Below are 15,000 nucleotides of genomic sequence, written 5' to 3' on the forward strand. Positions count from 1 at the left end.
GGGGGGGGCGTTTTTATCATTTGACGCTTTCTTTGGATTTAGCATGAAAGCGTTTACAGAGTTACGCTTTCAAACCTGCCAACGTTTTGGGCTGACCCGCTGGATTCATCCTTAATTAAAACTGTAATATTGTGCCTTTTATAGGTGTGAAAACTTGAACGCATAAATGTACTTTATTTTTTGCGTCCGACTTTTGTTTAGGGTTGAATAATAAAATTCCACCCTGAAATATCATAAGTGTGACAACTAACAAGCTACTTTTTGTAGATAACTTATATAAAAAAAATGTGTTGTCTTTTGTAGATATACTTCTCCCTGTATGACTCTTAAGCATCAGAGTAAAATGGCGTATCTGAAGCTCTGGCTGTTATATTCTGTCACCAAATCCTGACGTTTATACTGTTGAATCTTCAGATTTGCTGCCATCGACTCCACTGTGGCTGCGCTGGAAATGTAACGTCCCAAAATTTATGTTTGGCCCCGTTATCCATGAGAACACCAAAAAATATGCCAAGCAGCAAAACCTGCCCGGAAAAGCAAGGCACATTTCCAGCACATTTTTTTTAATAAAACAGTGTTTAAGTGTTTTTGAGTGGATTTTCCCCTCAGCAAATCACATTACAGTCAATCATAAATAAACTAAAGCAGATTTTGCTCATTGTAAGTACAGCTGGCTGTATTAGCATGAATAAAACTCATAATTCAAAGTCTTTTACCTTGGATTGTCAACATCGGAGGATTCGCTGCTTGCGTGTTGACACACTTTTCCAAGTCATGATGCCAACTGGGAAAATTGGGTGACATACGAACACATTTTCTACTTTAATTACCACTGAATGACTGAATGGAGCTGCTTTCTCAGTCAGCAGCTTGTATTTATGGTAAATAACATGTGCTTATAGCAATAAGCTGCATGTAATCATAATGTCACTTGGGTCAGAGTTTGATTTTTGACATGGATCTGTGGTTGATCAGAACATCCAACCCACTGGTGAGTAAAGCTTGTGTTTCATCCCGACATAGCTCCTCCGTGGTGGCTAATTCGGTGCGTTCATCAATCGTTGTTTCTGCTCAGAGCTACGGGGAAGAGGGAGGATGCAGCGGTGACAGATGGAAAGGGAATGTGCGGATGAGGATAAAACAAAAGCGGAAACCGAGGGCAGGAAGAAAAGCAGGAGGAGGAGGAAAGAAAGAAAAACAGTGACAGAAATAAGGTTTAAGTTAGCGGTTGGCCTCGAAGATGATTTTCCATATCAGCATCCAGAGGGAGTGGGCAAATATGATTTTTTTGAACAGAAAAACACAGAAGGGGCGGGGATGGCGGTGACAGGAAAGAGGGGATGGAGGGAGGACGGGAAAGAGATGAGTAAATGGAAAAAAGATGGGGATAAGGGGGAAGGGTAGCGATCTGGGAGGGTGAGAGATTAAAGAAACCTCTGTGGAGAGAAAGTTCACCGGGAATGCTGAGTATTTACACCACAAAACGTACTTATCAATATCACTAGTGTCTGAAATCAGTGTCATAAATTCAGTTTTTTATGTCTTCTTTGATCAAATTGAACTTCTATGGCTCTTGAAGACACTTCTCTATGCATCGTGTAATTTAAAAAATGCATGGTGGCTTTCTTTTGTAATGTCTGTCAACCATTGTGTGTGTGTGTGTGTGTGTGTGTGTGTGTGTGTGTGTGTGTGCCACTCTGCCAGGGGGGGCTTGTGAAACCAGCCTGAGTCTTATATGAGCTGTGTTTTATTATGACTGGCTGAAAGGCCACTGATCTACAGTTGTACAAGAAAAGATTTGGAGGGAGAAAAAATGAGAGAAGAAGAGAAGGAGAAAAAAAAAAGCCTCTGTAAAAATATCCTGCCTGAGAGAGGGTGAGGGAGCGGACGAAAGAGAGACGGAAAGAGAGAAAATAAACGCCTAAAAGGGAAAGTTTCTTCTTCTTCCTCCAAATGTATTATGACTACAAAGAGGGAAAATATCAAGCGCAAAAGATGGAGGGATTTCTACTTTTAAATTGTCTTCATCTGTGTGTGTGCGCGCGCGCCAGTGCTTCAGATCCAGCTGTATAAATAGACACACACACACACACACACACACACACCTCTTTCTGATTTGTCTCCCTCCACACACCGCCGCTCCGTCTCCCTCTTGATTTATCCCATGCCCTCTCTCTAATGCGAGCGCGTGTTTCACTGCGAGAGAGAGAAGAGAGGCAGATTGGCAGACAGTTGGAAGGCACTTGTGGTTGTGGTTGTTAGGGCGCCGGGTCGTGGTTGAGGTGAGGGTACTGTGTGTGTGTGTGTGTGTGTGTGTGTGTGTGTGTGTGTGTGTGTGTGTGTGTGTGTGTGTGTGTAACACCTATGCAGAATGTTGTGGTTGTGGTAATTGTCTCTGATGCGAGGCAGCATTTATGGGTAACGACCCAACCTACCTGCCCCTCTCTCTCTCTCTCTCTCTCTCTCTCTCTCTCTCTCTCTCTCGCCATCCAGTGACTAATTACCTGATTCCCCGTGGGTTTGTTTCCTCCTTCCCGTACAACTGTTCAGGTTGTTCCATTAAATGAGAGCATGCTGATAAGTAGAAATACATTCAAACTGAGCCAAACTGAGTTGAGACTGTAGCAGGATGAGATTGAGCGTCTGCGCTCCCTCTTTGTCCCTTTCGAATAAGAAGAACGAGGGTTCGTAAACGGCGTGATGCTTTTGAATATGATTGGTCAAAAGCAGATTTAGGCAAAGAGACGTGCTGAAGAGACTTGAGTGTGCTGAGAATCAAGAAAAGATGCTCTTTTTCTTCTCACTTTGCTTCCACTAGTTTCAAGGATGTCCTCTCCGTCCGGTGTGATGTCTCGTTGTCTTTGGCACTGATCACCTGGATGTCTGTTGGGAAGCTTGGTGTTGGGTTCACAGCTCGCTTCGTCAGTTCTCAATCATGAACAACTACCAAAGTATTTTGTATACTTCTGTGACCTTAACTTTTGTTTTGAACCTGCCTTCCCACTTGAGTTGAATCAACCAATCAGTGGAATTAGCGAGACCGGCTCTTCAGGTTTTGTAGCTTTGCAGGTTTTAAGTTTCCTCTGTCACTCAGTGTGTTACTTAAACCGGGGCCACTCGGCCTTCAACGTTCAGCCACCGTGGTTATTAATTGAATGTGTTTGTTGCTATTTGGTGCTGAAAATCAACAAATCACAAATTGTCAGTGGAGTGTTCGAATACTAGCTTCACGGCCCAAACGCCACTTTATACACATTCAGATATGGATTGAGGAGAAAACAAGTCACCTTGAAGCTTTTTCCTGATCATAATTTAAAAAGAAAAACAATCCAACGTGTCACATGGGATATTTCTTAAATCAGAATTGGGACGTTCATTTCTCAAGGGCAGGTCGGGAAATTTCCTTTTTTCACTCCTTGGTAATAGTCTGACTTTATACGTGCTGACAGGAGAAATATCCGGCCTCAAACTCCCGACATGTTTATACTTAAACTATTTTATTATTGTTATCAGTATCATTGTTATTATTCTTACAAAGATGTGTGAGAAACTGAGCATGAAACATGTATTTTCTCCTCTTTCCTCAGTCTACCAGACACAATGCTTCTTCTGTGGTGTCGCTTGCTCAAACGTTATCAGCAGCACCTCTCTAACCTGCAGCCTCTGCGTCTCTCAGGTGCTTCCTTCATGGGTTCCTTCCTGGCCAGCAGTCTGGGGTCGCCGCCCTCCCACCCTCCTCACCCCTCGGGACCCGCTGCCTCCCCCTCCTCCCCCTCCTACAGGCATGGACCCCATTCGAGCGCTTCCCCTATCTGGTTCCCCCATTCACATGAAGGTAAGACACACACACAAAAACACACACACACGCACACATACGGACACTCACACGGACACGCAGGAGGCAGCTCAGAGTGCTCGGGTCTCTGGTTAATCCCGGGTCTTGGTTTGGGATTAGATCAAGATGGAGCCATTAAGTGGTTTAACCAACACTGAGCGGAGGCCACACACGCTCAGCAGTGACGCCGCAGATGATGCTACTTATAGAGCGCACACACACGCACACACACACACACACAGACAACTCTTCTGGCTCTGTATGTCAGCGAGCGTGTGGCTTTGTGTTTGTGGCGGTATTTTAGTTCAGAGCTCGAGCACCGTGACGCTTTCAAAAATGGTGCACGACCGAAGTCTTCCGTTTCCTCTTGCCGCACAAACACACAATTACACAAACACAAAATTACACAAACACACAAATGCACACAGCTTTACTCAGTACAGAAGTTGGATCAGAATGCAGTAGTTCACAATACACTTCAGGCTCCTTTCATTCACTCCCCTTCTTTCACTCAATCATCTTTCAGCCCCCCCCCCGCTCTCTGTTAGGGGCCGAGTTTTAAGTTTCATGAGCTTCTACACACACACACACACACACACACACACACACACACACACACACACACACGCACACACACACACACACACACTGAAACTTACCCCCATTTCCACCATCCTCTCCCTCCACACAGCCTCCTCCCCCTCCGACCGCAGCCCCACCCCGAGGGCCCCTTCTGGGCCAACCGACCTCCAACGGCCCCCTTCCTGATAACACACACACACACACACACACACACACACACACACATGCACACAAAAATGTGCGCATCCACATGCATCATGTCCTCTTTCGACTGTTAACCGTTTGTGGTCAAAGAGTGAGCTCGACTTAGTTATCTGTCCCTTTCAGGTGTGTGTGTGTGTGTGTGTGTGTGTGTGTGTGTGTGTGTGTGTGTGTGTGCGTGTGTGTGTACGTGTGTAAGAGGATTTCTCTTTTGACAGCACGATGGGTCTAAACAGATAACCTCCAAAAAGGCTTGAGCAGACAGACAGCTTCCGCCACAGGCTGTATTTCTCAACTAACGGTGAAAACGGTCAGAATCAGAATTTCACGTTTCGCCAGTTCTTCACAAAACTGCGAGCAAGTGAACGATAACACCCTGTGATGTCGCCCTGAGAAAACGTTTGACATCTCCGAACACGAACTCTAAAGAACAAAATGGAAACCGGTCGGCTTTCGGTGCAGACGTTAACTTTCTTTGCATCCAAAGTGAGGTGACATGTTGCAGCAGTGGAGCGCACAGGTGTAATCAATAGCATTAATTACGATGACATCATGTCATCGTGGGATGAGCCAACATCCTGGTACTTTGCATGCTGTTGTTCGTTACAGATGAGTTTCTGGCTTTGACAATGTCAAAATGTTTTCTGACTTGTTTCTTAATATTATTTTAGTAATTTAATTCATTATTAAAAATTAATTATATTAATTAATCTCACACAGCATGGATTAAGTTGCTTCCCCGTCACATGTCTGCCAGTTGCCACAGTTTACAGACGCTAATTATTTGGGGAAATCAAGAAAAATCTATTGATTTTGAGGTAATTTCTTTAAGTATCATCTCAACTTTTAATTGCTTTGTAACAGAGGAGCAAAAGATGGTGAAACTGTTTCTTGAGGTCGCTGCTGTTTTAATTTCCCTCCTATATGTTTTGATTTGTAATATCCTGTTGGTGAAGACTTGTTCACACCAGCATGTATGAATCGCTGCCTCGTGGGACATTTGCGGCCAAAATGTGTGATTTCGGCTCATACGAAGAACCCATAAGAGCCGTGTTTTTAAATAGAAATCTCTCCTGACGCAGCTTTAAAGCTTGAAAGGGAACAAGCGTTTTGTTTGTACAACTGCCTCATTTGCAGCTCATCGAGCAATATATAGCAACAGTTAAGCCCCGAAAATGAACGCTAATGTCGCCCAGAGCGACGGTCCTAAATCAGATTCATAGAAAGAGTCGGAGGCAGGACGTCAACGTGTGAGAGAGCAGCGGCGAGGAGAGCGAGCGTGTGTGTGTGTGTGTGTGGACGGAGAATGTGTGCGCCTATCAGACGGATTTCGTGTCTGTGTGGCTCGGCTTTGATGTCTACAAACACACACACACACACACACACACACACACACACACACACACACACACACACACGTGCACGAACATGCGCACGCGCACTACAAATGATTGTTTTTAAGAATTCAAGCCAGGGAGCTCCGGTAGGCGGTCTGCCAGCTGGCCACGGTCCAGAGAGTGGAGCGTAGCCAGCATGGAGAGAAGAAACCTGGCTGATACACACACACACACACACACACACACACACACACACACACACACACACACATATACACGCACATACACACGCGTACACACACACACGTACACACACACAGTCACAGATGAGACATATTCACGAAGAAATGCACATATTCCTCCACACACACACATCTCTCTCTTTCTCTCATACACACACACACACACACACACACACACACACACACACACACACACACACACACACACACACACATTTTCACTCGCTCTCCCTCTTCCACACCTGTCCTTGTTTTTTGTCCCCTCTCATGTGCTCTCGCTCTTCTCGCTCCTCTTACTTTCCTCTTTCCTCTCATCTCAGCCATCTCAAAGCTCTTCACTTCCTCCTTCATCTCCCCCTCGTCACACACACACACACACACACACACACACACACACACACACACACACACACACACACACACACACACACACACACACACACACACACTCCCCTCTCCATACGCCTCACAGCAGCACCAGATTGGGGGCTTTTCATATTGACAGCCCTTTTCTTCTGTTGTCTCTTTTACTTTTACTGGCTTTACATCGTTGTTCCATCACTAACCTCCTCTATCCCTTCTTCCCTTCCTTCTTTCACTCATCCCCCCCCCCCACCCTCCCTTCTTTTTTCCCCACCGTGTCCCTCTGTCGTCTTTGTTTCCCTCTTCCTCTTTCTCATCTTCCCTCCCTCCCTCCTGAGTTTTATCACTCATCATTACCCAGGGGATTGGCTTTAGATGGCTGATAGAGCCTTTTGGCTAATTGTTGCCATTTAGATTCACTGGTTGTTAACCAGTCAGAGTAATCACACACACACACACACACACACACACACACACACACACACACACACACACACACACACACACACACACACACACACACACACACACACACACACACACACACATTTGAGTGTACACAGTCCATGCATTTACGTTGCAGCACAAACACACACATGCTGGGAGCCGTGAGGGGGTGTTGGTGGTTTTGCAGTGCGACTGTGGAATGCGTAGGATGAGTTTTTATGGAGTGCTGTTTACTTTGGCCACCACCGTTAAACTTTTAACGGCTGCCAATTAACGGGCCGGCAAGGACACTCTGTGGGGCATGAAACCAGCTGCTGGAGAACACACACACACACACAAACGCGCACACACACACACACGCACACACAATCCCAGCCTTTTCCCCAATAATGCGGAGTCGTGTGCCTCCTGTGTGGTGTGTGCATGTTTGTGTACTTGTGTGTGTAAGTGGGCCTGCAGTGATTTTGCTGTTTTTCCCTCCAGTAACATCCCACCTCACCGACCACGACAACGCGACACACACACACACACACACACACACACAAGGCGACCCTCACCCATCCCCACACACATCCGCCCCCGACAACACAAACCAATGAGACCTCCTCTATCCTACGATACAGTTCAACGTCCTTGAAGACAAGGAACAGAGTGGAACGACCACTCACCTCCCAGTGACCTCCTGGGAGGACTGTTTGTTTGTGTGTGTGTGTGTGTGTGTGTGTGTGTGTGTGTGTGTGTGTGTGTGTGTGTGTGTTAAAGAGAGGGGGTGCGATGCTCCATACTGTTTGTCCTCTTGGTTTGGGAAAAATCTGTTTTTGTAGAGGAGCAAATTCTGTCCAGTTAAATGCTGCAAACACTTGGCAGTAGATGTCTGCTGTGGTTTTTGTCACCACTTTGTCCATTGTAAATAATGTCAACCCATGTGGCGTGTTTGTGTAAAAGTGCATTTATGGTGAAAGTAGCACTAACTGGACACATTTTTTTCTGTGTTTTTTTTTTTCAAAATGGCCCCATTTCATGATAGATCGTTGAGATAAACTGTTTGTTTAGAGGGCTGCTGAATGTCAACGCTGCAGAGAGACATCAATTCTCCCTCTCCTCTGACAGGGTACCCCAGCTATTCAGGAAGTCTTGCTTCTCCTTTTCTCGCCATGAGTCCCCTGGATCACCATAGCAACAGTCTCTATGGACAGCACCGCTTCTACGAAACTCAGAAAGGTAGGTGTGTGTGTGTTAGTGTGTGTGTGTGTGTGTGTGTGTGTGTGTGTGTGTGTGACAGAGTGAAAAAATAGCTTTATATTTCACAAACTGCTTAATCAGCACTCACCACGGGAGTAAAAACAGCTGGTAACTCGGATCTAGTTCATCAAGTTGACAACTTCTCGTTCCCTTTTCCTCTCAAACATATTTGAATGTCGTGATTTTAATCGCACTTTGTTCAAAGTAATTTTTTTAACAGCCACCTTGAAGCCAACACTTCTCTCCATATTTCTAAGAACCCTCAACTTTACTTCTCCTCGTCCCCCAGATCACTTCTACCTGAGAGGCCTTCCTCCCCAGCCCCCGCTGCTCTCCACCGGTCACAGCCTCCCGCCGCTGTCCAGGACGGCCCCGGGCCACTCGCTCGGCTCGTGCGGCCGAGAGACGGACAACGGGGGAGGCGGCGGTGGGAAGAGCGCCAAGGACGCGGGCGAGAAAGGAGTTTCGTCTGCGTCGAAGGCAAAGGAGCGATCCAGCAGCAAGGAGCGGCACCAGGAGAGCAAAGAAAAACCGCACCCGCTTCATCATCACCATCCTCATCAGACGAACCCCGCCGCCGCCGCCGCTCCTTCTGCGCACCACCACCAAGCTTACCCCCACCCTCACCACGCCCTCCTTCCTCACCTCGCGCCGCACGGCAGGGAGGAGGAGCACAGACACTCTCTGGAGCGACACAAGGAGTACAGAGACGGTGACTCGGCCAATCAGGAGACGAAACATATGAGTGCCTGTAAACTGTCCGGCGGTTCGATAGCAGAGACCGGCGCCGGAGGAAAAGGGGGAGCACTGAGCAGCTGCAATGGTGGTGGAGTTGGTAGACCTCCATCTGGAGGAGGCAGGCGGTGCTCCAAGGATGGACCCATAAACGGGGAGATGAGGATCAGCGAATCCTCAGCTTCTTCCAATGAATGTATGAGAAGAGGTGCGGCTAACACGGCAGCCATCTTGGCACCTCCGAACCCCCACGCTGTGGCCTCCTACTCCATGCCTCCCCCTCCGCCTCCGCCACCTCCTCCTCATGCTTTGCACATGGGCGCCACAGTGGCAGGAGGGTGGCTACATCCCGCGCATCACCATCCTCATCCTGAGTTCTACTGTTCCCCAGCGCCTCTCACACTGACGCCCTCCAAAGATTCGGCCTCCACCCCCGCAGGGTCCGGCAGGGAGGCGAGAGTAACGTACGTGCCCTCAGTTGGGCCCCTCGGAGACCTGGCAGCCACCGACTGTCGTGGAGCAGGAGGAGGTGGGAGAAAGTCCGACGACAGAAGTGGAGAAGGATCTTACGAAAGTCCCGCTCATCACCATCGACTTAGTGTTTGCCAAAAGAAGGACAAATCGCAGCCACACCAGCAGCAGCTGGGATACGGCAAAGCTGACAAACCTCCTGACTGGAGCCACCAGACGCAGCACTTCCACAAACCCGGCTCCAACGCGAGCTCTCAGTCTGAGCTGCGCTCCTGCAGCCTGGACAGGTCTTCGTCCTTCAGAGATGTAGAGGTCGTGGACGACGTTTACCGGCCCTCACTCCCACTGGAGGCCCAGGGGACTCACCTTGGTGCTGGACAGGGCACACCCAAGACCGGCCCGGACACCAGCACTCCTCCCTTCAGGGACTGTTCCCACTCGGGTGCTCCTCCGGATGGGAGGGTGGGGCCGGGGGCAACATCTCAGAGGGAGGGGCAAAAGGTTGCAAGGATACGGCACCAGCAGCACAGCAGCCATGGAGCAAATACAGATGAGAGAGGAAGAGACAGAGGTCAGGCAGCGCCTTCCTGGGGGGCTCGAGGGGGCTACCAAGAGGACCAGAGAAAAAGCTCCCATCATGCACCAGTTGGTAACGGTGAAGTAAGAGGCCTCGGCGTCAGAGCTCCAAACAGTGACCACAACCAGCCCCATTCTCAGCCGCCCCCGCCTCTGTCTCGCTCCTCGTCGCACACCGCCGAGGGCGAGGGCAGTGCTATGAAGAATCTAATGAACTACAGCTCCCAGCAACCTTTGCTGCTGCCACAGCGGGGCCCCTTTGGAGGCCTGGGTGGCCTCAAGCAGGGCGGAGAGAGATCAGAGAAAGGGGAACGCGGAGGAGCTAAAAGCAACTCTTCCCCGCAAGAGCCTCCCAAACAATCGCCCCTTCCTCGCCGAGGCTCCACTAACGAGGGAGAAAGGGGGGACCGAGGTGGGAAGGAGGCCGGGGAGGCAGGTGAGGGGGAGGTGCGACAGCCTCCAGTGGGTATTGCGGTCGCGGTAGCCAGGCCCCCCCATCGTTCCCCAGACAACACCCCTGGACACAGCAGACAGGGCAGGGTGCTGCCCAGCATGAAAGGTCAGACATCATTAATGCTCCTTGTGCGCTGAAAGTCAATTAATGCTATTTCTGTGCTCTAGGCTACAAAACCCATGATTAAACACTTGAGCACAGTTATTGGTGTTGTACAGTCACATTTCTTGGTCCTTTTTGGCGTTTATTGGGGACTTATTTCTAAGATTAACTGGCCAAACGAAGACAACTTTGCAGAGAAGCTTTAAGCATGTCGGACCTTAAGACTCAAATTGCAAACAGCTTCGGTCTCTAGTCTCTAGAAAGTCTTTGTCCTTGATGTGTGTCATTTCTGCGTGGACAGTGGATATCAAAGTCTTGAAGTTTTTGAAGTTTAGCTAAAAGAAAAGCATGCAATAAACATCACAATATGTCATTATTGTTTGTAGATATGATGATTATGTGTACAAACATCTGCAGGAAGACTTTCCCTTTTGAATCACCAGAATGTCCTCCAGTGCTTCACGTGTTCAGACGTGCGTATCGAAGGATACGTTTGATGACGGTTGCTGTAAGCGTGTTGCTTTGATTCTATTTACAATTCAGGAGTGTCACGCCACGTGTATACTCTTGGCCGGGAGGCAGAGGAGAGGAAGAGGATGACAGAGGAGCAGATCAGCCTTCATCACCTGGACAGAGAAAGAGAAATGATCATCAGGTACACTTGAGTTAAAAAACACCAACACACACACACACACACACACACACACACACACACACACACACACACACACACACATGGTAGGATCTATTATTTTTTCCTGTCATCTGATAAGCTGCAGTTCTTTTATTCTCTCTCTCTTTCTCTCAGTCTGAGGTTTCCTCTCATCCCCTCACTCCATTTACTCTTCTCGCCCTTTGATGTGGTATTTCTGTTCCCCTCACTCTCGCTCTTCCCCTTCCCTCTCTTTCTCTCCAAGATGAGACGTGGTGCATTAATGTTACAGGGACTAATACGGATGTCTCTGAAGTATCAGGCTCTTATTATGTAGTCATATTAAGGGAAGAAAACATATAATGAGAACTCACAGACCAGGCACAAGATGATGGCTGTTCCTTTTGCCGTCACATTTCCTTTTCTTGATGATCCTAATGGTGGCAGTAATAATGAAGATGGCAAGGAGAAAGATAATGGTCATAATGACGGCGATGATGACGGTGACAATAAGAGGGATAATAAAGATAATGACAAAGTTCACTCCCGCCTACCGCCACGACAGGGAAAACAAGGACCGCGTGGAGTTCGCCAGGATCCACCCATCGAGTAGTTGCCACGGTGACCTGACCTCGCACCTCCTGGTTCCCGGGGGTGCCAGTCGGCTCGGGGTGGACCCCGCGGCTCACGCGCACCCGGCTCACCACCACTGGATGCAGAGGACAGGAAGTCCCTCCCTCTGGATGGGACATTCATACAGTGAGTAGAGAGGAGGAGCAGCACATGTTTTTGCCGTGGAACATTATCATCAGATGGATATTTGATGTTTTGGGTTTTTTTTTTGTCTTTCTACAATGCTAATGCCGAATGTAGTTTAAATCAATATATTTGTCGGAAATGTCATCTTGGGAGAAGGTGTACACTACTGTATAGGTTCAATAACAATTGCATCATATAAATAAGCTACAGCGATAAAATCAAATAAATAAATCTTGTAGAAAAGAGGAAACCTACTCATGCGTCGAGGAGCAGCAGGGATACAGAGCAGAGTTCAACGGCAGTGTCCTAAACAATCCACCGATAACGTAAAGTTGTTTTATTGAAACTCCACCTTGCTCCAACATGCAGGCGCCAGAGCGTTGCTCTTGTCTTTACATATGTTTGAAGACCGGTGGAATTTGGTTTGTTGAGCGTGTCCCTCTCAGCACGGCACCCTTTACTCACTTTTTTGTGAGTAGTCAAATGAGTATTTAAATGTCGCCGTCATTTGACTGAGTCGTGTGTGTGTGTGTGTGTGTGTGTCGTTGTTCTAGGTCTGAGCCACGTAGGGATGAGCCCCGGCTTCCCACCAGGTCTACCCGGCGCTCTGCAGCCTGTCTTGGGGTCGCTCACCCAGGACCCCAACTCCCCGCTGGTGGTTCTTCCGACTGAACCGGGGCCTCATCATCACCTCGGTACGCCGAGCATCCTTTGACAAGTGCAGAGCCCATATGTACTGCTGTCTGCCCGCACTTACTGCCCCTGTGTACCTCCCTCCTTCTCTCCATTTGTACTATCAGAGCCGCTGCCATTTCTCTCCCAGAGTTTTAGTATCATTGGCTAATCATAATATAATGCTCAACTAAGCCCCTCTGTCAGTGGGACCGTGTTTTATAGCTTCGTTAATGGGAGCAGCTATTCCAATGCCCCCCTCTGCATGTGCCCGGCATTATGCAAACCATTTTAACTGGCGTTCATCTCTTTCACGATGGAGCGCTGGACCTGTGTGTGTGTGTGTGGGTGTGTGTGTGTGGAGTGGGTGTGTGTGTGTGTGTGAAAATCTACAGTTAGTTGTGTTCATGTCTGGAACAACATAAGACATAGCTCAGTGTTAAAGGTTCTTCTGTACATCTCAGCCATTGCTAGAGAGAGAAAAGAGAGTGTGTGTGTATGTGTGTGTATGTGTGTGGGTGTGTGTGTGGGGGTGTGTGGGTTTGGGTGTGGGTGTGTGTGTGTCTGTATCTGTGTGTGTGTGCGTCAACCCTGCTTTGCAAACAGGCTGTGAAATTTAATTATCTCCCGCCTCCCTTGCCTCGCTCCGTGGGAGTTCCTGCAGAGAGGGGAAGTGCATCCACTGAACCCTTCCCCTGGGAAACATTAGCCCACTCAGGCTAATCTCACAGAACAAAGGTTCCCAGCGACAAGGCAGCCAAGGAGGGATGTGTGTGTCCGTGTGTGTGTGTGTGTGTGTGTGTGTCTAAATTCATATGTGGCCAGGATGTGGCTTTGAAGAAGATGTGTTTCCCTGAATAGAGAAACGCCATCATTAGACCCAGAAAGAACCAAAGAAGGTGAATAGAGGATGTGAAGCATGCATTCATTGATTGTGTCTGCAGCCAACAGTTGTTACATCTTTAGTTAAGGTGACCGAGCACCTCTGCAACCCCAGTTTCAGTATTCACAAGAGCAGTTCCAGAGACTGTATTATTATGAAAATATTTCTGTACCGACTATTTTCTTCCTTGTTTATTCAAAAGGTTTAATAGCGTGAACTTCCAACAGGAGTTTGTGCCAATTTTTCCAATCAGAGAAACTATTAAATACTCTTGTATTTCTCTCTGTTTCCTGATCCAGACGTTCTGGAGCAGTCAGGTCTGTGGCCCCCTGTGTACGGAGGCAGAGGCCCCCCTTCTCATCTGCAGCATCACTCCGTCTACTCCCGCTCCTCATTCCTACGGCAACAGGAGCTGTACGCCCTGCAGCATCAGCACCAGCAGCAGCAGCAGCGAGCCATGGAGCACATGCAGCGCCACTCCTTAGGACAGGTACCGACACTACTGTAACCCACACACATTTGGAGGTTGCAAATTTGTCTAATCTTGAGAAACACATTATTGTGAAACTGTGAGCAAATGAGAAATAGGAAGTGTGGAAATATTGTTCTTCTGCACCACTGATTTTTTTTTTTTTTTTACTCTCAGTGTTGTGCTTTTGCACTCTCACATTGTCAGATCATTTGGAAATCAAACGGTGCGGCTGACTCTGTGACTCATATTGTTTAAGGCTTTTCAGTCAGAATATCTTCGGGGTATTTCTGTGTGTATTGTTCCGATTTATTTTAAGCAAACTGCTGAATCTCCAGTTTGAGACAAAATGCATCAGGAAATGTGTTAAATCCCTTTTTAGTAAAATGTAATTGCTGTGGTTGAAATGTTCTAATTAATAGCACAAACGGTTTGAGGATTATTCCTTAAATGATTATTTCCTCCCTTCTCGCTTCCACAGAGAAAACACGATGAGCATGCTATCACCGTAGAGGACTCTTCCCACGAATCTTCCGCCTCTGGAACTCCCCCGTGTTCATCCTCTTCTTCGTTCACCACCTCCCCTCACATGGCCAAACCGTTCTCACACGCCCTGCCTTCGCCCAAGACGCCAACGCCGTCGCCGGGGGTGTGTCCCAGCAGCCGCCAGTCACCCTGCTACCACTCCCCGTCCAGGCGACCTCACCCGCCAAACCCTCTGACCCCTGCGCCAAGCCCGGCAGCGGCCGCGCCCCGCTCCCCGGCACTCAGCCCGGCTCCGTCACACCTCTCTAAGGGGCTGGAGAGGGGCAATGAAAGAGGAGAGGGACAACCACCTCAGGACTACCCACAATCCCTAGAGCCAGGTGAGTGTGGATAGATCTGGAGGCGCGTTAATGGATGCAACGTGTTAATTAAAAACAAACAAACAGGAGGCTGAACAGTTAGGCAGCAGAACTATAGACAGAGAGGTGAAGG

At 48.3% G+C, this 15,000-nt stretch overlaps 1 protein-coding gene across 3 annotated transcripts in view; it reads left to right on the forward strand.

Moving 5' to 3' along the window:
• Positions 1–15,000, forward strand: part of bahcc1b (BAH domain and coiled-coil containing 1b) — a 62,035-nt gene that overhangs the window by 26,250 nt on the left and 20,785 nt on the right. For 2 of the 3 annotated variants that reach the window (XM_068583199.1, XM_068583200.1), the window contains exons 3-10: positions 3,677–3,835; positions 8,118–8,228; positions 8,539–10,590; positions 11,131–11,242; positions 11,805–11,998; positions 12,553–12,693; positions 13,853–14,043; positions 14,504–14,888. In XM_068583199.1, coding sequence (XP_068439300.1) covers positions 3,677–3,835; positions 8,118–8,228; positions 8,539–10,590; positions 11,131–11,242; positions 11,805–11,998; positions 12,553–12,693; positions 13,853–14,043; positions 14,504–14,888 — 3,345 coding nt within the window. The remainder of the gene's footprint in view (positions 1–3,676; positions 3,836–8,117; positions 8,229–8,538; positions 10,591–11,130; positions 11,243–11,804; positions 11,999–12,552; positions 12,694–13,852; positions 14,044–14,503; positions 14,889–15,000) is intronic. The other variant, XM_068583201.1, reaches the window with a different exon arrangement.

The sequence above is a fragment of the Clinocottus analis genome, unplaced genomic scaffold, assembly GCF_023055335.1.
Source record: "Clinocottus analis isolate CAN_PGR_092001 unplaced genomic scaffold, fCliAna1.0.p SCAF_19, whole genome shotgun sequence".
Taxonomy (NCBI): domain Eukaryota; kingdom Metazoa; phylum Chordata; class Actinopteri; order Perciformes; family Cottidae; genus Clinocottus; species Clinocottus analis.